The 17,704-nt window shown below is 32.9% G+C and overlaps 1 protein-coding gene across 3 annotated transcripts in view; it reads right to left on the reverse strand.

Moving 5' to 3' along the window:
- The window catches only part of LOC123309266 (vascular endothelial growth factor receptor 1-like), a 19,158-nt gene extending 3,735 nt beyond the window's left edge, over window positions 1-15,423 (reverse strand). Inside the window, exons 1-16 of one of the 3 annotated variants that reach the window (XM_044892289.1) lie at window positions 15,280-15,423; window positions 8,585-8,712; window positions 8,117-8,300; window positions 7,828-7,961; window positions 5,341-5,476; window positions 4,893-5,041; window positions 4,669-4,837; window positions 4,161-4,287; window positions 3,816-3,997; window positions 3,579-3,727; window positions 3,323-3,464; window positions 2,849-3,028; window positions 2,412-2,701; window positions 2,147-2,309; window positions 1,383-1,483; window positions 1,175-1,325 (exon numbers count right to left, since the gene is read on the reverse strand). In XM_044892289.1, the coding sequence (XP_044748224.1) occupies window positions 1,175-1,325; window positions 1,383-1,483; window positions 2,147-2,309; window positions 2,412-2,701; window positions 2,849-3,028; window positions 3,323-3,464; window positions 3,579-3,727; window positions 3,816-3,997; window positions 4,161-4,287; window positions 4,669-4,837; window positions 4,893-5,041; window positions 5,341-5,476; window positions 7,828-7,961; window positions 8,117-8,300; window positions 8,585-8,712; window positions 15,280-15,346 (2,452 nt within the window). In that variant the 5' untranslated portion in view covers window positions 15,347-15,423. Of the gene's footprint in view, window positions 1-1,174; window positions 1,326-1,382; window positions 1,484-2,146; window positions 2,310-2,411; window positions 2,702-2,848; window positions 3,029-3,322; window positions 3,465-3,578; window positions 3,728-3,815; window positions 3,998-4,160; window positions 4,288-4,668; window positions 4,838-4,892; window positions 5,042-5,340; window positions 5,477-5,964; window positions 6,137-7,827; window positions 7,962-8,116; window positions 8,301-8,584; window positions 8,713-15,279 lie in introns of all 3 variants that reach the window. The other 2 variants (XM_044892288.1, XM_044892287.1) reach the window with 2 other exon arrangements.
- Between the last annotated feature and the right edge of the window lie 2,281 nt (window positions 15,424-17,704).

Raw genomic sequence — 17,704 nt, forward strand, 5'->3', positions numbered from 1 at the left:
CCTATCAGGTCAATTCTCTTCAGTTCTTGAAAATAAATTCAAGGTTCACTCGAATAATAAAGTAAAGTAAGTGTTGTAACAGTGAGAAAATTGTTTTGATCCGAATATTTGCGGCTATCTGGAAGAATTTTATTGGGATTTCTTCAAGCAGGATGCCAAAGCTTTGAACTATCGCAATGATCTTCAAAAATATCATTATTTAATATTTTACTCATAGTTTTGAAATTATATGTCTTCAGGAAGAATAGTTGATAATTTAATCGAGTCATTTTAAATTTTCACAATTGTATCATAAATAAATTGGTTTTTTAGAATCTTCGCTATGTATATATTTTTTTCCAATATATTAATGCTTCTTCATCTATGAATGACTGCTGATGTAACTTTTTTCTGATATTATTGGAAATAATATCTGGTTTCTTATGTTTTTAAATTAAACAGGGGCATTCAGAACTAATGGATAAGCTTGAAACACCTCATATTAGAGCGAATAGGCTCTATGAATAGAATAAAAATATTCCTCTTGCAGAAATGTCTTTTTTTCTACCAGAATGTTTCTAGTTTCTATGTGCATCGACCAATGCCTTTAATTCTTCGTCTTTCATTTTTGGTTGTCTAGAGAGGGCCTTGTTTTCAACGCAGAAATCACCTTTCTTGAATCGTCGCGTGCAAAACATTCCCTACATAATTTATCAGTTGAGCAATGTCATCATGAACTTCCACAAGCTTATTCGATGCATTTCAAAAGCATAATTTTCTTCCAAATAAAGCAGAAAACTCAAGCCTCTCGCAAATGCTGTTTAGTTAACTTATAATCCACAGTAAAAAGCAAGGTTTTTGTAGGAACTCAAAGCGATATGAACTGAATATTATATGGACTGATGTCCAACTTCTCTGAAATCATCTGAGACTATGAGGCAGCAACACTCAAAGCCATTTATTAAAGCGGACCAAACTTATTCATATTCCCAATAAAAAAATAATTTTCAATTGAAGCAAGGGGAGAAAGTGATGGGGAAAGGATATCAAAAATAAATTCCATGAAAAATCCCAACAGTCATGTATTTTCGAGAACACACAAATATTCTAGGCGGTGAAATGAGAACCTTATATCGAATCAATAATAATTTATTATGTCAAGAAGGTAGCAGAGTCACTTTTACCGAGTACTCACCCAATTTCAAATTCTGAATTGGAAACTCCCATTTCTTATCGTAGGGTAACAATTCTGCCTGATCGTCTATTCCCAATTCTGGATTGAGGTTCTCTAGTTGACCTTTTTCGAAGTTGGCTAAGCCGGCTTCGATCAATACTTTTTCCAGTTTCTGAAAAAAAAATCACGTATAAGAAAAACTTCAAATACGAAAATATTGAAGACGCACCTTCTTCCTTTTGTCCTTGATGTAGATTATTATGCACGCTGAGAATATCGAGAACAAGAGGATGACGATGACAATGATGTACCATTTGCTACCGAATTTATCTGGAAATATGATGATTATTATTAGTTTTTTTCTCAAAACACCATGTATCTCATATATTGAGTTAAAGTGGTCGATATTCAATGAAGATTTTTTAGACTATACATATTGCACTATTTATAAAATTACATATGGAGTGAAAACCATGTGAATTAGTATGTACAGGGTGAGTCTTTAACTCGTACAAATATTTTAACAGTAGATTCTTCAGGTCAAAAGAAACACTTTTTTCCTTTACCATTTTCTACGAATCCCCTCCTTTCAAAAGATACAGGCTGTTGAAAAACTATTAAAAAAAATTTAGTTCTATCTCACAAACGGTTGTATCGAATGAAATGAATTACGGAATATAGTTTTTCATTTATTTGATGAATCTTTTTCGAACACAAGATATCACTCACGTCTTCCAGTTTTCTCATTATGACCATAACGTACCATTAAAATACCAAAAATTCAAAGAACTCAACTCTTGAAACTAAGTTGGACGCTATCTAAGGAATATTTGAACGTTTTGTAAAATGAAAGTATTCGTCATATTTTCTCGTATAATGAGCCGTTTTCGAGTAATTTTATATTCAAAAATTGAAAAGTATCTGTGGAATTTGAAAAATTGGGTACTTTGGCTGAATACCACTCAACAAGTGTTTTTTTCATTTTCCACTCACTTTTGAAAGAAAGCAGCATTTCTTTAGATTCAGCACCTAGGTAGTTTCTTCCCTCACACTTATAAGTTCCTTCATCTTGTGGGATGGTATTTGTGAAAATTATTCTCTCATTGTCATCATCTACAATCATTCTGGACTCTGATGCTTGAAACAATTCATTGTTCTGAAAAATACAATTGAATGAATATTAAGAAGATAACAATAAGCGCCTATCAAAAGAACAAATAACAAATAACACAAGTCATCTGAATTATTTTGAACCTACCTTAAACCACGTGATTGTGGGTTTGGGCAAACCCACGAATTCACAAACCAATTCCAGCCTAGCGCCAAAATTGATTTCTACAGTATCGTTCAAGTTTGACTGCCTCAATCTCGGAGCTATGGATTTTTCAACGTGGAAAGATATGTTCTTTCTGTTGATTTCCTTTTTACTTCCGTCTTCGATTTCGTAAAGTACGCAGGTATAGACTCCCTCGTCTTCGTGGCTCATTCTGTATATCGTAAGCAACGATCTGTTACTGAATTGAGTTTGGCTTTTTTGTAGGGTGTACTCTGAAACAAAATATTTAATGAATCTGCGGGATGTCTTGGCAGATATCACAAAAATAATCTTCATTTTTATCATTGTTTTTGTATGGTTTATACAGGGTGTCCCACGGTGGGTAGACGTTTAAGCGAGCAACTACTTGATGTACTTACTGCTGTCAGAAGTGAGGTTTTCGGAACCTCTTATCCATTGAATTTCTTGAGAAAAATTCTGAATATAGGCACCGCAGGTTACTGTTACAGTTTCGCCAATTGCAATTGTTGCATTATGCGCTGTTTCATCATAGACGACATCTTCATCAAGTCCGAATATGTCGAATCCATTCTTCACATCTGTGAATTGAAAAATTCATCAATGAAAATTAAATATCGATTGAATGTTGCATTTAAAGATTTACACGATTTCTGCAAATGATTGTGACACTGCAGAATTCGTTGGAATATAATATTTTTTTATTTAGAAACCCTCAATGTGAATTAGAATTGACTGTTTTTAAAATGAATGTAAGTACACTAAAGTCAAATGGACATTTCTTGAATTAATTTGGAGTCAAATGATGAAAGAATTCAACAAACATCATCATTTACACCCTTGTATTTTCTGTGCTGAAAAAGTTAATAACTGACCTGAAACATAGAGACCCAATTCCTTAACATCTTCTCCTTTGGAATTGTTAGCTGAGCATCTTATGACACCAGATTGGTCCAGTTCCACAGTGATGTTGGAGATAAACTTAAGACCGTTACGATGATAATCACCACCACTCAGCTGAAAGACAAGAACTCATGAATGCATATTATAATTCACGAGACTTTATCCTGGTAACGTTTTTTTCTTGCAGAAATTTTTTTTTTTTGAAGAAAATTAATTGATAACACTCACTATAGTATATTCACATGTATTCGTTAAACAAGGTTTGTATTCCCAATATATCAAAGGCTCAGGATAAGCAGCAACTGTACAAGTTACAGTCGTTTTCTCGTTTTTCATTTGGAACTCTTTTTCTGTGCCCAATTCAATCGTTGGTTTATCTGAAAATTTCATAAATCAATGCAAAAACTTTCGTTCTAACTGAAGAAGTCTTCAATGAAATATAATACTCAGAAGGCTTCATCTCACCTGTGACGTTCAAGAATAATACAAGAGCTTCAGTATCATACTTGTTCTGGGCCAGTAAAGTATAGTTTCCAAAATCTAATATGGTTATATCCTTGATCATCAGGAAAGCGTTAACTGGCGTTACCTTGGTTTCATATTTATTGGAAATTCCGAGCGGTATTATTTCATTCTTGTTGTTCAGCCTGGTTAAACAAACAAAAAATCTTTTGAGTATCAACAAAATTTCAATTTTAATGTCTAATATCTGTTACGAAAGAAATAGAAAGAGTTTTTTCCATCTCACTAACTCCTAGTTTGAAACTATGATTGATCAACTGATTAATTCTACAGATTAAGGTTCATTACCATGTTACGTTTGGTTCAGGATGAGCATCTATATCAATGCTCCATTGGACAGATGGGGCTCCTGCTTCCTCTGAAATCTGATAGGATTTGTTTTCCTCTATGAGCCGAATGAAGTGATCGTCGGAATCTGGAAGAAAATGCCTCAATGTTTGAAAACAAATAAGTTTTCACGACTGAGATAAAATACAGAAATAGGGAACAATCTAAGGCGATAAGATCCATACGAATTAATAGTGTTTTCTTAATAAAAAGTGTTATGAACAACAAAACAGCTCCAAATGTGCTGGGGAATTTGCCAATATCGGAGTAAAATCACATACAATTTCAGGTAAAGCAAGTGGGATTTCCTATTCATTAATTTCTTAAGGATCATTGACAATTTGAACAAATATGATTTCAGGGGTAATATTTCTTCAAGTTTTTAGGAGGCCCTTTTGTTTTTCACTTGCAAAGTTTAACATTATTCTTTCAGGATCCTGTATACATCCCTAGATAAGATAATAATTACCATAGATCGTTAAATCGATGCTGTTCTCATTCGTATGGTCCTGATTGTCCCTGGCTTTACACCAATATCTCCCCTTATCCTTCAAGTTCACATTTTTGATGGTCAACGTCTGATAATACATGTCCAAGTAGTCGGTATCCCTCAGCAAAGGTGAAGTAGACATGCGTTCCTAAAACATCTAAAATTGAGCCTCGATACAGATGGGAATCTTCGAAGTAACTTACGTCAATTTTTTTAATCGGCGTCTCCCACACTATAGAAGTGTGAACCTGCGATTTTATCATACATTTTAGCACCACAGTATCGCCAACTACATTGTGCAACTTTTTGTCCACTTCTTGGATGAATGGCTGCGCCAAGGAATCAGTTATGACTACAATTATCGATAGTATTTTATAGTGATACAGTACTGAAAGATCCATCAAGACCAATAACCGTGAGATATTCCAAAAAAACTTATATTTTTCAAATAAAATAAAACTCAGAGTTATTGGTCATAAGATGAACATTGGAAGAAATACATAGAAATACATAGAAACATATAGACACAAACCACCACCAAAACTGGACACAGATTAGAGAGAACACATAAAGAAGTTAGACAGAACAGAATAAAGTGAAGGAGCAGAAGAGGAAAAAGCACCATTGCCACAAAATGTTCCTCTGACTTACGATTCATTCTGACAAAATAAACAATTTCGTATTCCTGCTGTTCCCAGGTGAATCTACATACGTATTCCCCGCATTGACTCAGTTCGGACGCGTAAAACGAAAATCCAGTTTTCGGGTTGTAAGTGACATTTTCAGCCTGTAATTCAACAGAAAATTCGTGGAAATCGGAGCAATAACAAGATGCAACGAAATGCTTTGGTCGTGATAACTGGGGAGTGATTGTGAATTGAATTTCTCAATTCAATACTCTTTGGTCTCTTTGTAATAATTCAAATTTCTTCTTGAAACAATCCCAAAGAGAATATTTGAAATTTATTAAATACAATATCGAAATGCTAACGCCGGAAGTCTATAGTTAACCGCTGATCTATAAATGACTTTAACGGAAGCATTGTCTAGATTGGAAAACGATTCTAGTCTGGTCGATACTTCTATCAAATAGGGCAAATAGTATCGGTCTTCTGATGCACACATCTAGTTGGTTCTGGCAGAGTTTGACCATATGATTTTCTGTGGTTGAATGACCACTATCCCTGCTATGAAAAACCTGAGAGGTCAGCATGAATTGCATCAGTTTATTGCAACGAATTCCACTGTAGGTGTAGGTATAAGGTGGAAACCTACTCTCTTTCTCCATCAAAACTGGATAGTCATACGACAGACTTCCTCTCCTGAAGTAGCATCGAAAGAATGCCATTTCCACTTGGTTTGTAGCATTGGTAATGAAGCCAAGCCTACGGTTGTATTGGTACATCGTATTATCTTCCAGGAGGACCCCTATCTTAACCTGAAGTTCCTATTAAAATACATTTACACACTAAAGCGATCGTTAGTAACCAGGCAATCTGTGGATCTTTCGGTTGTTACACATCTATATACAATCCGAAAGTGGTTAGATGATGATATGCTGAATAATATACATTCCTTTCTGTTATGTCAGGTTGATACATTGAATTCAAGATTATTTATGAATTTACTTACAAAAAATTCAGGCTGTTGAAAAACAATATTGATATTTTATGAACTTTCACAATACGAGCAAAAAATTTCATGGTCACATACCTTTAAAATGAGTATTTTATCATGTACCTACCAGTACTTTATAAATTGAGATTTTTTTTCATCACCCTTGATTTTGAATAGGGATGAAAGATGTTGCAATACCTCATGTTGAAGATCTTATCGAATACTATCTGATCCTAAAATTTCTCTTCACAATGATCAGCGATAACGAAATAACAGGTAAAATAGTGGAAGAGTATCTACTTATTTCTGTTCTGATTTGCTGAAAACGTTGACGTACATTACTCAAGATTTCTGGTGTAATTTGACGGCATTCATTAATGATCCGAGTTCGTAAATCATCCAGTGGCTCAGGCTGGGTATCGTAAATCTTGGATTTCAGGTGACTCCATAGAAAAAAGTCCAATGGAGACAGATCGGGTGGCTTAATCCCATGAAATTTGCACCAATTTTCTTGGTCAAATACTGATGGTTATATAAATTGAAATTTCAGCCCACTTTTGGCCGTATTTTCACTGCCTGTGTTATTTTTTCCAGGTGAAATTAAAAAAATTCCAGCCCACATTGAATAAATGCAATTTTTGCCTGATATCATATGATTGTTATCTGTATCGTTCATTCCTTGCGGTAGCGATAAGGGAGGAATATTTACAATGAAATTAGTTCATTAACGAGAATCAGGTTGGGTTTGCGGTAGTGGAGTTGAATTCAATATGTTTTTACTATCTACATCTATATATGGGACAAAATTTGGAAGTTCGATAAGCGACCCAAATATATTCAAACGCTGGCAATTTTTATAGAAACATTTGTTACATTGAAAAAGAACGGTAAATGAAGATAATTTTTGGGACGTCTATACAACTCTACAATATAAATCATCTCCATATATATTTTACCTAAAGTTTTGTATTTATAAATTTTTATGACAAAGATTACTTATTTGATAGATGGCAGAAGTCTATTGAGCTGGTAATTACTGATCACGTTCAAGTTCATTCATATTTCTTTAATGAGTAACTGAAAATGTGTGGTGGATTACTCATATTCAATAATTTATATACTACCCAGCCTGAAAGAAGAATTTCTCAAGTATGAATTCATATTTTGAACTGGGCTTATGGTAAATATCATTTCGGAAAGATACTCCAATAAAAATATTATTCACCCCTGAAGAAGGCAACAAAGGTTCGCCGAAACGTCCTTGACGAAATAAATCCTCTCTTTAGGTTCCTTGGAAATTTCTACCAAGATTTCAAGACATGATGGATCAACCGTGCAATGATTGCAATGCCTTTCCTTTTGTATAATACATAGTGCAATAAAAAGAGTGCTTTACAGTGCTCAATGGGGAGTTAATTTTTTTCATTTCTTCTTGGTGATATGTTGTTTAGTGGATTACTGATTTTACTGAGAAGATGGACACATTATTGTCATATATTTGAAAATAATCAGATAACTTACCTCATCGCCACTGATTCTAGTCAAGCTGACAGAAACATCAGGAAATGTTGGTCTGCAAGGTATGACAGCATCATTGTATTGTGTCACTACGATACTTTCCAAATCCTTCTCTTCCACGGAAAGGTGTTCTTCATCTGGAGAAAATTTGATTATAGTTATATTTCAGTAAATCAAGCATGTAAAAGTAGTATTTGGATGTCATTTGCATAATGCACTATGATTTCCTTTAATTGAGATTTTGATTTCCTGATTTTATGAATATTTGTATCATTATGTATTATTTTCTTACCATGTACGTAAATGTAGAGTTCACTAAACTTGTTGTCTCTTTGTAATATCGCATCCTGGCAGGTGTAATATCCCACAAATGGAAATGTAATATTTGTTATCGTCAGTTCAGAGGCATATTCAAATTGAGGATGTCGTGGTTTAGGTTCCCTTATTGTAATTTTTGTGTAACTCAGGTACTTATCCTGGAAAGAATTACCAAAAACTTATTGCGAAATTCATTCCATCTATTTTTCAGGCTAAGGACAGAAATATCATATGCATATTCCCTCAGGCATATGAAAGTAACATGAAAACTTATATTAATATCAATAATTTGTATCAAATGAAAGAGAAAATGAATTAAGAAAACTTAATAAAGAAAAGCAGAAAATAAAATAACGAGCAATACTTAATAAAACGTATAGAGGAAAGGATGCTCCAGAAATAGCGTTCTTCACTCTTATTAGAAATAATTTAACATCCTTACATCTCTCACAGGTGGTGTGATCCACTCAAGCCTGTTATTTCCCTCACAGAAAATTGAGAAATTGCTGCCAACTTCTAGTGCATGCTCGAGATAAGGAAAATCTATTTTTGGGCTTGAACTTATTGTTTCTGAAACAAATAATACATATTTAAGTATGACAGAAGAAATCGTAATTGCTAATATGGTTCGATCATACCAATTCGATAAGTATGGAAATGACAGGTGTAACAAGAATATTATTTATCTAGAGAACTTTTTCATAAAAGTCCAAAAATCCTTGAGTACTGAACCATTTTGTATTGAAGAATACTTTGAATATTTGGAAACGAAAAAAAGATCAAAATATGAAAAGATAAATAAAGAAATAAAACGAAAAACAAGGGAATATTCGTGAAAAGATGTCCATTTCAATTTGAGGTACGTTGACTCCTGATTTAATCTGATTCCAAGTGGATATCGAATATTTTCGTATCCCATAAAAATATAATCAAGAACAAAAGGAGTTGTAACTTGCGAATCGGAGGATGTATTGTTTCTATCAAGCTGTGCGTAGGCATTGACTTCCGCGTGATAAAATTGTTTATTTTTTCCTCGCGCTGTGCCAATGGCTCTTTGAAGCCTATTTTATTCATATGAATTATGTTAATTAATTGTTACTTGTTAATTGACAGAATGAAGGAAACATACAATGCTTCTTTGAATTCTTCAAAATCAAGTTAACTGTTCCATTTTCATAATAGGAGAAAACCTGAACCTTTTTGTTATTCCATACAGTACGACTGAAATCCCAGTCAAAGATTGTCTGTTTTCATTGTTTTCTGCATTCGTTTCACTATTGATGCAGAAAATAATGAATTGTTATTCATTCATCATCGACTCTTTATGGATACATTCCCAGAAAATAACTCATATTTCTGTCCTCATTTATTTTGATCGTAGAAATCCCAAAATAACTTATTCCATATGTATTTCAGCTGGAATATGCAATGCCAGCAATTTTGGACATAAATATTGAAGAATAACATATCATATCCAAAAATAGAGCATTAAATTTTAATTTCTGAAACTATAAAATACGCATATAGGTACAAGTTAGTTGACGCTCAAGGTTCAAAGCCATCTAGGATTTGATTTTACAATTGATACATACAATTCATAATATTTTAAGAGCAAATATTATGAAGAATTAGGAAAAAACAAAGATTATACAGATATATGAAAAATATTGTAGCAAATCACTCCTAGTAGAATACACTCGTAGACGTCTGTCCACCTTAAAAGTGAACAAGCCACCCCTAACCTTCGTTTCTCTTCAATATACCAGGTGATTCTCTAACCGGATGAATCACCTGTTAAAAAGAGGTTCCTTTTTCTATCACTAAATTTGACAATTTTAGAAGAATTCAAGTATGTGCCAAAGTACCAACCGATGAAAATCATACTTGCGTCCTTGTCTGAAGGTGAAATGTGAAAATTGTGTCGTCATATTGCTAAGTTTGGATGAAAACTGACCTAGAGAATTCGACCTATGAAAACTGACTCGATATTTCTGTCGTTCCATGTTAATAAAAATGATAAGCCTTGAATTTTCATCAACCGCTTCAAATAATACGCGAATCTCTCCGAGAATTCTGTTTCTTCTTATAATCCCCATATTTAAAAATAATTTAGGGTTGGAGAACGTTTTTTTTTTCAATTAAGAACCGTTTCAGATTCAATCTCCATCGAAGTATTGATTTTGAATTTTAGTTCTTTCATGACAGAAATTTGATAAAAATAGTTCAGCACGAATAATTCACACTACTAACTTTTTATGGAATTCTTTCGAGGATTTGTCACAGAGACAGACTGAACAAAGAGAGGCTTGTTTATTTCTGGGAAAAAAGAACCAATGTACAAGAATCTAACCAGAAATATTCCGCATAGTACATCGAATACCTACGCATTTGCCTTATAAGAATTTATGTGGGAATAAATTGGAATATTTGAGATCATTGACTTCAGAAATATTATGTAAACAACACTGATGGTGGTGTTTTGCAAAATAGATGAATTATATTCGAAATAATGTAGAAGTTTTTTCTATCCCTCATTGGGAACTTGCTATATTTTCCAAAATAACCCCTTTTTTGTTACATATTTGGTATTATACCAATGTGTATATAGGTAACATTCCAAAAACCTCTCAGCTCAGATCATTCTGAGCAAATTTTGTTGGACCTGTTTGAAAATAGCACTTTACTATTCGAGTATTAAATTTTTTTTTATCTATCTTGAACAATTCTCAGTTCAAGGTCATTTTTTGCATTTTTACCAAGTATTTTGGCTCATTGTAATAAATGTACTGAATTCGATTCTCCTATTTGGATTCTCACTGATAGAATAAATCGATCTATTTCAGGAAAACTAGATGTTGCAATGTAGTCCATTCCGCATCATCGATTATTTATCAGTACATTAGCTCGTGCTTTTCAAGTTGAATTCTTGAGAGCAGTTAGTCATTCAGGTGAGTTGTAAGGTGAAATCATGAAGGCAGTCCGGTTCGCAGTTTCGAGAAAGAAAACGGTTGTCTATTCTTGTCATATACCAACACACGATGCATTCGGTGAAAGAGCATAGTAAATGTTGCAATGGGGTTTTCAATAATCGAAGAATCAATAAAGAATAACCAAGGTCTATTTCTCCGAAGAAGCACAATAACTAGGAAAACATAATGTTAAATATTTGAAAATTAAAATATGGTAAACATGGAAGGTTTATTCACAAAATCATAAAGATTGATACAACGTTACTTTTCCATTCTTAATTCAATTTAACTTTCTTGTAAGGATAGGTAAATATTTCATCAAATAAAAATTAACCCTCTTCCCCTTTATTACGAAAAATCCAAACAAACAAAGTAGGTAACACAGTAAACATGACCGGTTGACTATAAATAGAGCTGTTTCATTCAGGTAACTGTTGAACCTTTCGTAAATAGCACCTGATTTGTGTATTCGAAGCACTTCTGTCTTTTAGTCCACATACCACGACTTATTAAGTATTCCTTGTCAGGGACAAGAAGTTCTCTTAGCTGAATATTTTACAAACTAGGTAGCATTGAAATATAAAATGTCTTTGAACTCTCTAATAGTTTTGGGAATTGAATGAAAAATATCACGGATGTTGTCAAGTTTCATTCATATTTAGAAATAAACAATCCAATAATTGCACTCATGAAAATTCAAATTAATTATATGTGTTTATTTCCTACAACTCAACTACATTAAATTAGTGGAGTATGTTTCAAGGAGGGGAAGTTTTTTCCTCTATGGAAAAGTTATTTCCATATCTACGTCTTGGAACATAGATACATGTATTTATGTTCCAAGATAAATGCATAGAGGCATATATGGCATATGCTTCTATATGCTTGTGTTCAAAAACATCATCTATGACGTCGCTACATCTAAGTCAATGACGTATCACTTTGAAATTTTTATCACAAGTCGAGCAATTCAAAATTTATATCGATGTATTCTAGGATAATTATCGAAATCTGATGAGAAAATAAATATTATTTAAGCCTTACGTATATAGATAAGCTTGATGCTGTCGGATTTTATACAATAATTTCTAAGTATACTTCGACTCATACTTGCTTACATCATGATTGTTTCAACAGCGGATCTGGAGGTTTTTCTTCGTTCCAACAAAATCGGACAGTTCATTAGAACTAGAGGATGTGGTTTGAAACTAAAAGTGTTCGAATCTATTTCTGATCCTTTTTCGAGTAATCACAGACGTAACAAATGTTATTGGAACTTCTGGAGAGGATTCGATAAGGCTGCAAGAGGATGTGGTAACATATATTTTCACAAAAATGAGTGTGAATTGGAATCATTCAAATCCACAAATTCGCGGTTGAAGTTTTTACTGAATTTCTCCTCCAATAAAATTTTGTCACTCCCCAGAGAGGTCTCTGGGGAAAAAACATCCTTTTTTACTTTTCTTTCAAGAATAACTCAATTATTGGGTCATACAATGACATCTCAAGTTTGAAAAATGTTAACTTCTTACAGAAATGTCAACGTAGATCTGAATATGATAAAAATTCTAAGAGAGCAACTCTTCTAATGATAAATCTAGACATTTTATCGAGCTCAGTGCAGTGGCGTGGTGATTGCAGGGTGGGGTAATAATTTTATATTTCAAATTCTGCAAGGTGTTTGCTGATATAAAATAAAAAAGTTCTCAGAAGGGGGGCTTTGGCCCCCATGAATATTTCTTGCTCTACTGTAGAAAAGATTTTTATTGTAAATATCCAAAATCAGACTACGCACCTCCTTGAGTTCGAGATAACTATAGGATTATAGGTATAATGTTTGCAAACCTTTCTTAAACAAATAAATGATTCAACCGAACTACATATTCAGATAACACGTGTGAATTATGCTATTCAGGAACAACAAACATGATGCTCGATAAACATGACTAATTATTTATTGTTATCATATCTAAAATTGAAATTCTCACACTTAGTAATGAATGTAGAATCATTTTAATGAACAATTCACACGTTTTGTACCATTCGCTTAGATGAATGAGCGATCAAGATGATCGATAAAGAAAGAAACATATACTAGCTATTGAATGCCATTCCTATTAGTTATTTGGTCACTAAGAAAAAAATTCAAAATTCCTTTTTAGATGCCGTATTAAGGAAGTTATATTTCAGAAGGGGATAACTCTGTTTTCAGTTTATTTATTTATCTAGCGTCGAATACTATATTTGATAAATATTCAAAGACATAGTGCTCCATGTACCAGATGATCTCTAACAGGAAACTAAATTTCGAATTAGACAATAGACAAAAATGTAAGATAACTAGTGAGGACTTCCTCATCTCCTTCTTATCGCTTCAATTCATATCTCTCACATCAACGTTTGTTGGTTCATCCATGCAACATGATAATAATGCTTTGGCAATGGGTAAAGACAGTTCGAGGTAACAATTTCAACCATTTTAGACAATTTCGCGATAACATTTGCATTCTTCGAACAGATAGTTGGAAATTCTACCCTAACACTTGGTCCAGACAAAGATTTGTCTGAAAATGCGATGAAAAAAACTTTGTTCATTGGACTAAGTGTACCACGTCGAAAAGGCCTACTTTGAAGACTCTATAATAAGTAGTGACTCTGTTTATATCTTCAAATATAATCCGGGGAACCACTAACTCAAAATGTCATATTTTGAATATAGAATTCCTTCAACCATCGTCAACTTCTACTGATTCTATTTTGAACCCACGCAATTTCGTTCTTTCTTCGAACCACATCGCAAAATTCGACTCCTCGATTACGACAAATTTCGGATTATATAAACATAAACCCGTCTGCCTGCAACCTAGATCCTTCCATTCACTTCTGACCAGTGAGTCAGGTTTCTCTGAAACGTTCTGTGTAAAGATTAGACACGGTGAAATCGTTTTGTTGAATCACTATACGAAGGCCCCAGGCTACATTGCAGGCTCCTTCCGAAAACTGAGCACACAAGTCTTATCAATAACTCTTTTCAAGCTTCATCGATCTACAGAAATGTACAAATAAATTATTGATAAGTAGTTGGAATTTACTTCGGTTTATGATGGTGGAAAGCCCCCATAACTTTTACGTAATGAGTGTGGTTTCCAGTAGGGAATGAAATCTCGATCTTTGGAAACGTTACCGACAAGGTCATAACGTAAGACCGTATTGGGAAAATCGCCTATTTGTGATGATATCGATTGGAAATACGGAAAACGTTAGATTTTGAAATCGCTCATATTTTCGATATTATATATTTTGATTGCCTGGTAAATCAAAGTTGTGAAAATGCTAGGAAAAGTATTAGTATAAGTGTTTCGAATTCCGCTGTTTGTTGTGTTACAGAATGATTTATAGCTTGTATCAAATTAGAGATATGACGTTTTTTAGCTCATAAAACTTTTCATATAGTAGGGAGTGAAATCAAAAATTGAAAATGGCTCAGATCATTTGTATTATTAAGTTTTTTCATGGATCTAAGTGGACTGAGTTATCATGTAATCGTTGAGTAATTTCCAGTTCTAGTAGTTCTTTTAGCAGTAGTTTTAGTGCGGGGATTTGTAAAAATGATTCAATAATCTCACATATCGTATAATTTAAAATACAAATGAGATTATAAATAGTGTTGGATGTTGATTCGTTGCAGTAAACTCGAGAGCTAACTACTTAGAAGTTTAAGTCATTACCTCATCATTTGCAAGTACCTGTTTGTAATACGAATCTAATGAGGTACGAACGTTGATTGAAAAGTTTTACTATACACCTTGTATAAAATCGAACTATGTAGTATTTACATAAATTTTTCGTCAGTTCCAAAATCAACATCATTTTCATCTCGAGATATTGACATAGTTTATCTGTCTTGGACGTATTTTCAATATTTGACGAAACAATATAGATGTTATTGTATCCTCAATAATTATTGTAAATAATAAATTGTTCCACTTTTCATCAAGACGTCAAACATAACAATTTGAAATTGGGAAACATTGAACGCAGATCATTCCTCAAGATCAAAATGAGTCCAACATTAAAAAATGTTTTGACAAAATTTCAAATTATATGACACCATCTCAAAATTGGAAAATGTGGAAAATCATCGAGATATTTAAAAAAAATTGCTCACCACTTCTGAATAATCCAAATAAACTCAACAATGACAAAAACACAAGTGAACTTTTTGAGAAAGCCATAATAATCACTGAGAAAACATGAACATCTACCGACACATTTTGAACAGTGGAAATACGCGCGTCCGCGATTGTTTTGAAACTGACTTTTACTGGTCCTCCATCAACGATTTGAATTTCGCGTCTATTCGGCGTTCTGTAATTGACAATCTTACAGGTGAACTTGTTTCTATTTTTTCCAATTAATTATATAAAACACAATAAATCATGACAGAAACAATCATTTTTAATTCAAAAATTTGAATGGTAATTGACATGAAAAAGAGATTCACAAAAAAATGTATGAGAAAATTTACTTTTATTCAGAGAAAACTTCTGTCCTTATATACCAAATATACCAAACTGCTTTCTTGATGTATAAGTTGATTTAAATGATTGATGATATTTTTTTATTGTGCAGGTTCATGATTATGGTCAAGGTGATGAATTCGAAAATAGCTAAGATTCAGTTACCTATTGCAATTGCAGAAATATTCCATACTTTTTCGAACTATGAAAATTTTGGGTAAGGTGACTTCTACATCGAGATTTGCAGGATAATATTAAAAATGCATTCATTTATCATTGACAATGTTGAACATGTCAAATTCCTGAGGTTCTATGTTCTCAGAGCAGATTTTCAATAAATGATTCGATTAAAAGTCAGTTTGATGATCAATTTTGAAGTCCTCTTTTTTAACGCTTCTTCAAGTTGTACTTAAAACAGGAACTATAAAGAAAACTTAACAAATTGAAGAGATTTCAAAATTGATTATGAAATTTCCTGTTAGCTTCATCATTGATGTTGTCAACTAAGAAGCATAAGCTATCATTATAATTTTCGAGACAAAAAATATTTTCGAGTCAGTGTTTTGAGTAGGAACACTCTTTATATTCTGATGTATGGGGTTTTCACAAAACTTTGAATGAAGAATTTAGACGGGAATTTTTTATAAGATTGTCTGTTCATGTCACCTGATTAAATGCTATCAAAATCGATTAGTACCTATTACATTTTCTCTTTGCCAATATGTCGCAATCATTTTTGTCGCATAGCTCACCCTCCATAATTTCCTCAGGGAAATTATTCTAATTCGTATCGACACGGAATAACAGGATGGTGTTTTATGGGAGATTCCAGAGCCAAAGCCCTACCATCAAATGAGATAGTCGATAACAAATAGACACAATGATTGCATCAACATTCAACAGAATAGGTTACTACTATTGGGGTAACAAACAGAGATAATATTGTGTAATTCAATATTTCCTACTATTTCTTATATCTACCTGTACCTGAATTAAAGGTTGTTCAATTCTCAGATTGTAAAATATTCGACCCTGTTTTCCAATTGGGAAAATTTTTTCAATTTACCATCTATCGATACCATACTCCGCAAATAAATCAATTTTATTAACGAAAATCCGTTTACATTAAATAGTTTTGAATACTGAGATTTTTATTTTTGTAACAGGTATTTGTATGTATCAGTTTACTTTTTCTGTAAAAATTACTCAATGAAATAAAATTTCAATGTTCTCTTAGATGTTTTATTGAATTTGTGGCAAATTATAAATAGAGCAGGGGAGCAAATGAGCCTAATCCGGCCCTGGCAATAAATTAAATCTGCTTGATATGGTGGATGCGACTTCATAGAGAATGTCTGTGATCAGCTGACAAATTGGTAATTGTTGGCCTATTCATTGTTAATAACTTATTAATTGTATGATGATTTTGAAATGAAAAAGCAAAAATTAATATTTTTTATTCTCATTATGTTGCACATTTCAATAATTCTTTCTCCATTTTTCGAGCTTATTAAGTTGAGTTGATCTGGTTCCTAGTAATGCAAAAAAATACTACAGAATTCTCTTCCAAAAATGTGCAGAGTTTCTGTTGGAAATATTGAATATACACCAATAAAAATTATCCAGTGGTAGTCCACTACGAATTACTATTGATACCCTATCAAAAACTCCCTGTATTCCGAACAAACTTTTTCCCATTCACTACATACTTGATTCCGTTGACATTTTCCATTTTCTCACGCTTTCAAGACCCTCTCAAGGAAATTTTTCGAATAGACTTGACGATTTTATCGCAACTTCATGATAAAACTCATCAATTGATTTGGTTCAATTCCAATTGATTATAAAATAAAGCGTGTCGATTTCCTTCGAACCATTTACGATGAAATAATTCCACCACAGTCCAAGGAATTGAAGGTGTTTTTCGAAAATATTCACAAATTTCCATATGACATACCTAATACGATAAACCAATTGAGTGAAAGGTACAAAAAAGTACCAAACTTTTATCTTATTCGTATTTTGTAGAAAAATGCTCGAGAATAATCAGATTGAAAATTGAGATGTAGGTAT

The sequence above is a fragment of the Coccinella septempunctata genome, chromosome 3, assembly GCF_907165205.1.
Source record: "Coccinella septempunctata chromosome 3, icCocSept1.1, whole genome shotgun sequence".
In the NCBI taxonomy this organism is placed as follows: domain Eukaryota; kingdom Metazoa; phylum Arthropoda; class Insecta; order Coleoptera; family Coccinellidae; genus Coccinella; species Coccinella septempunctata.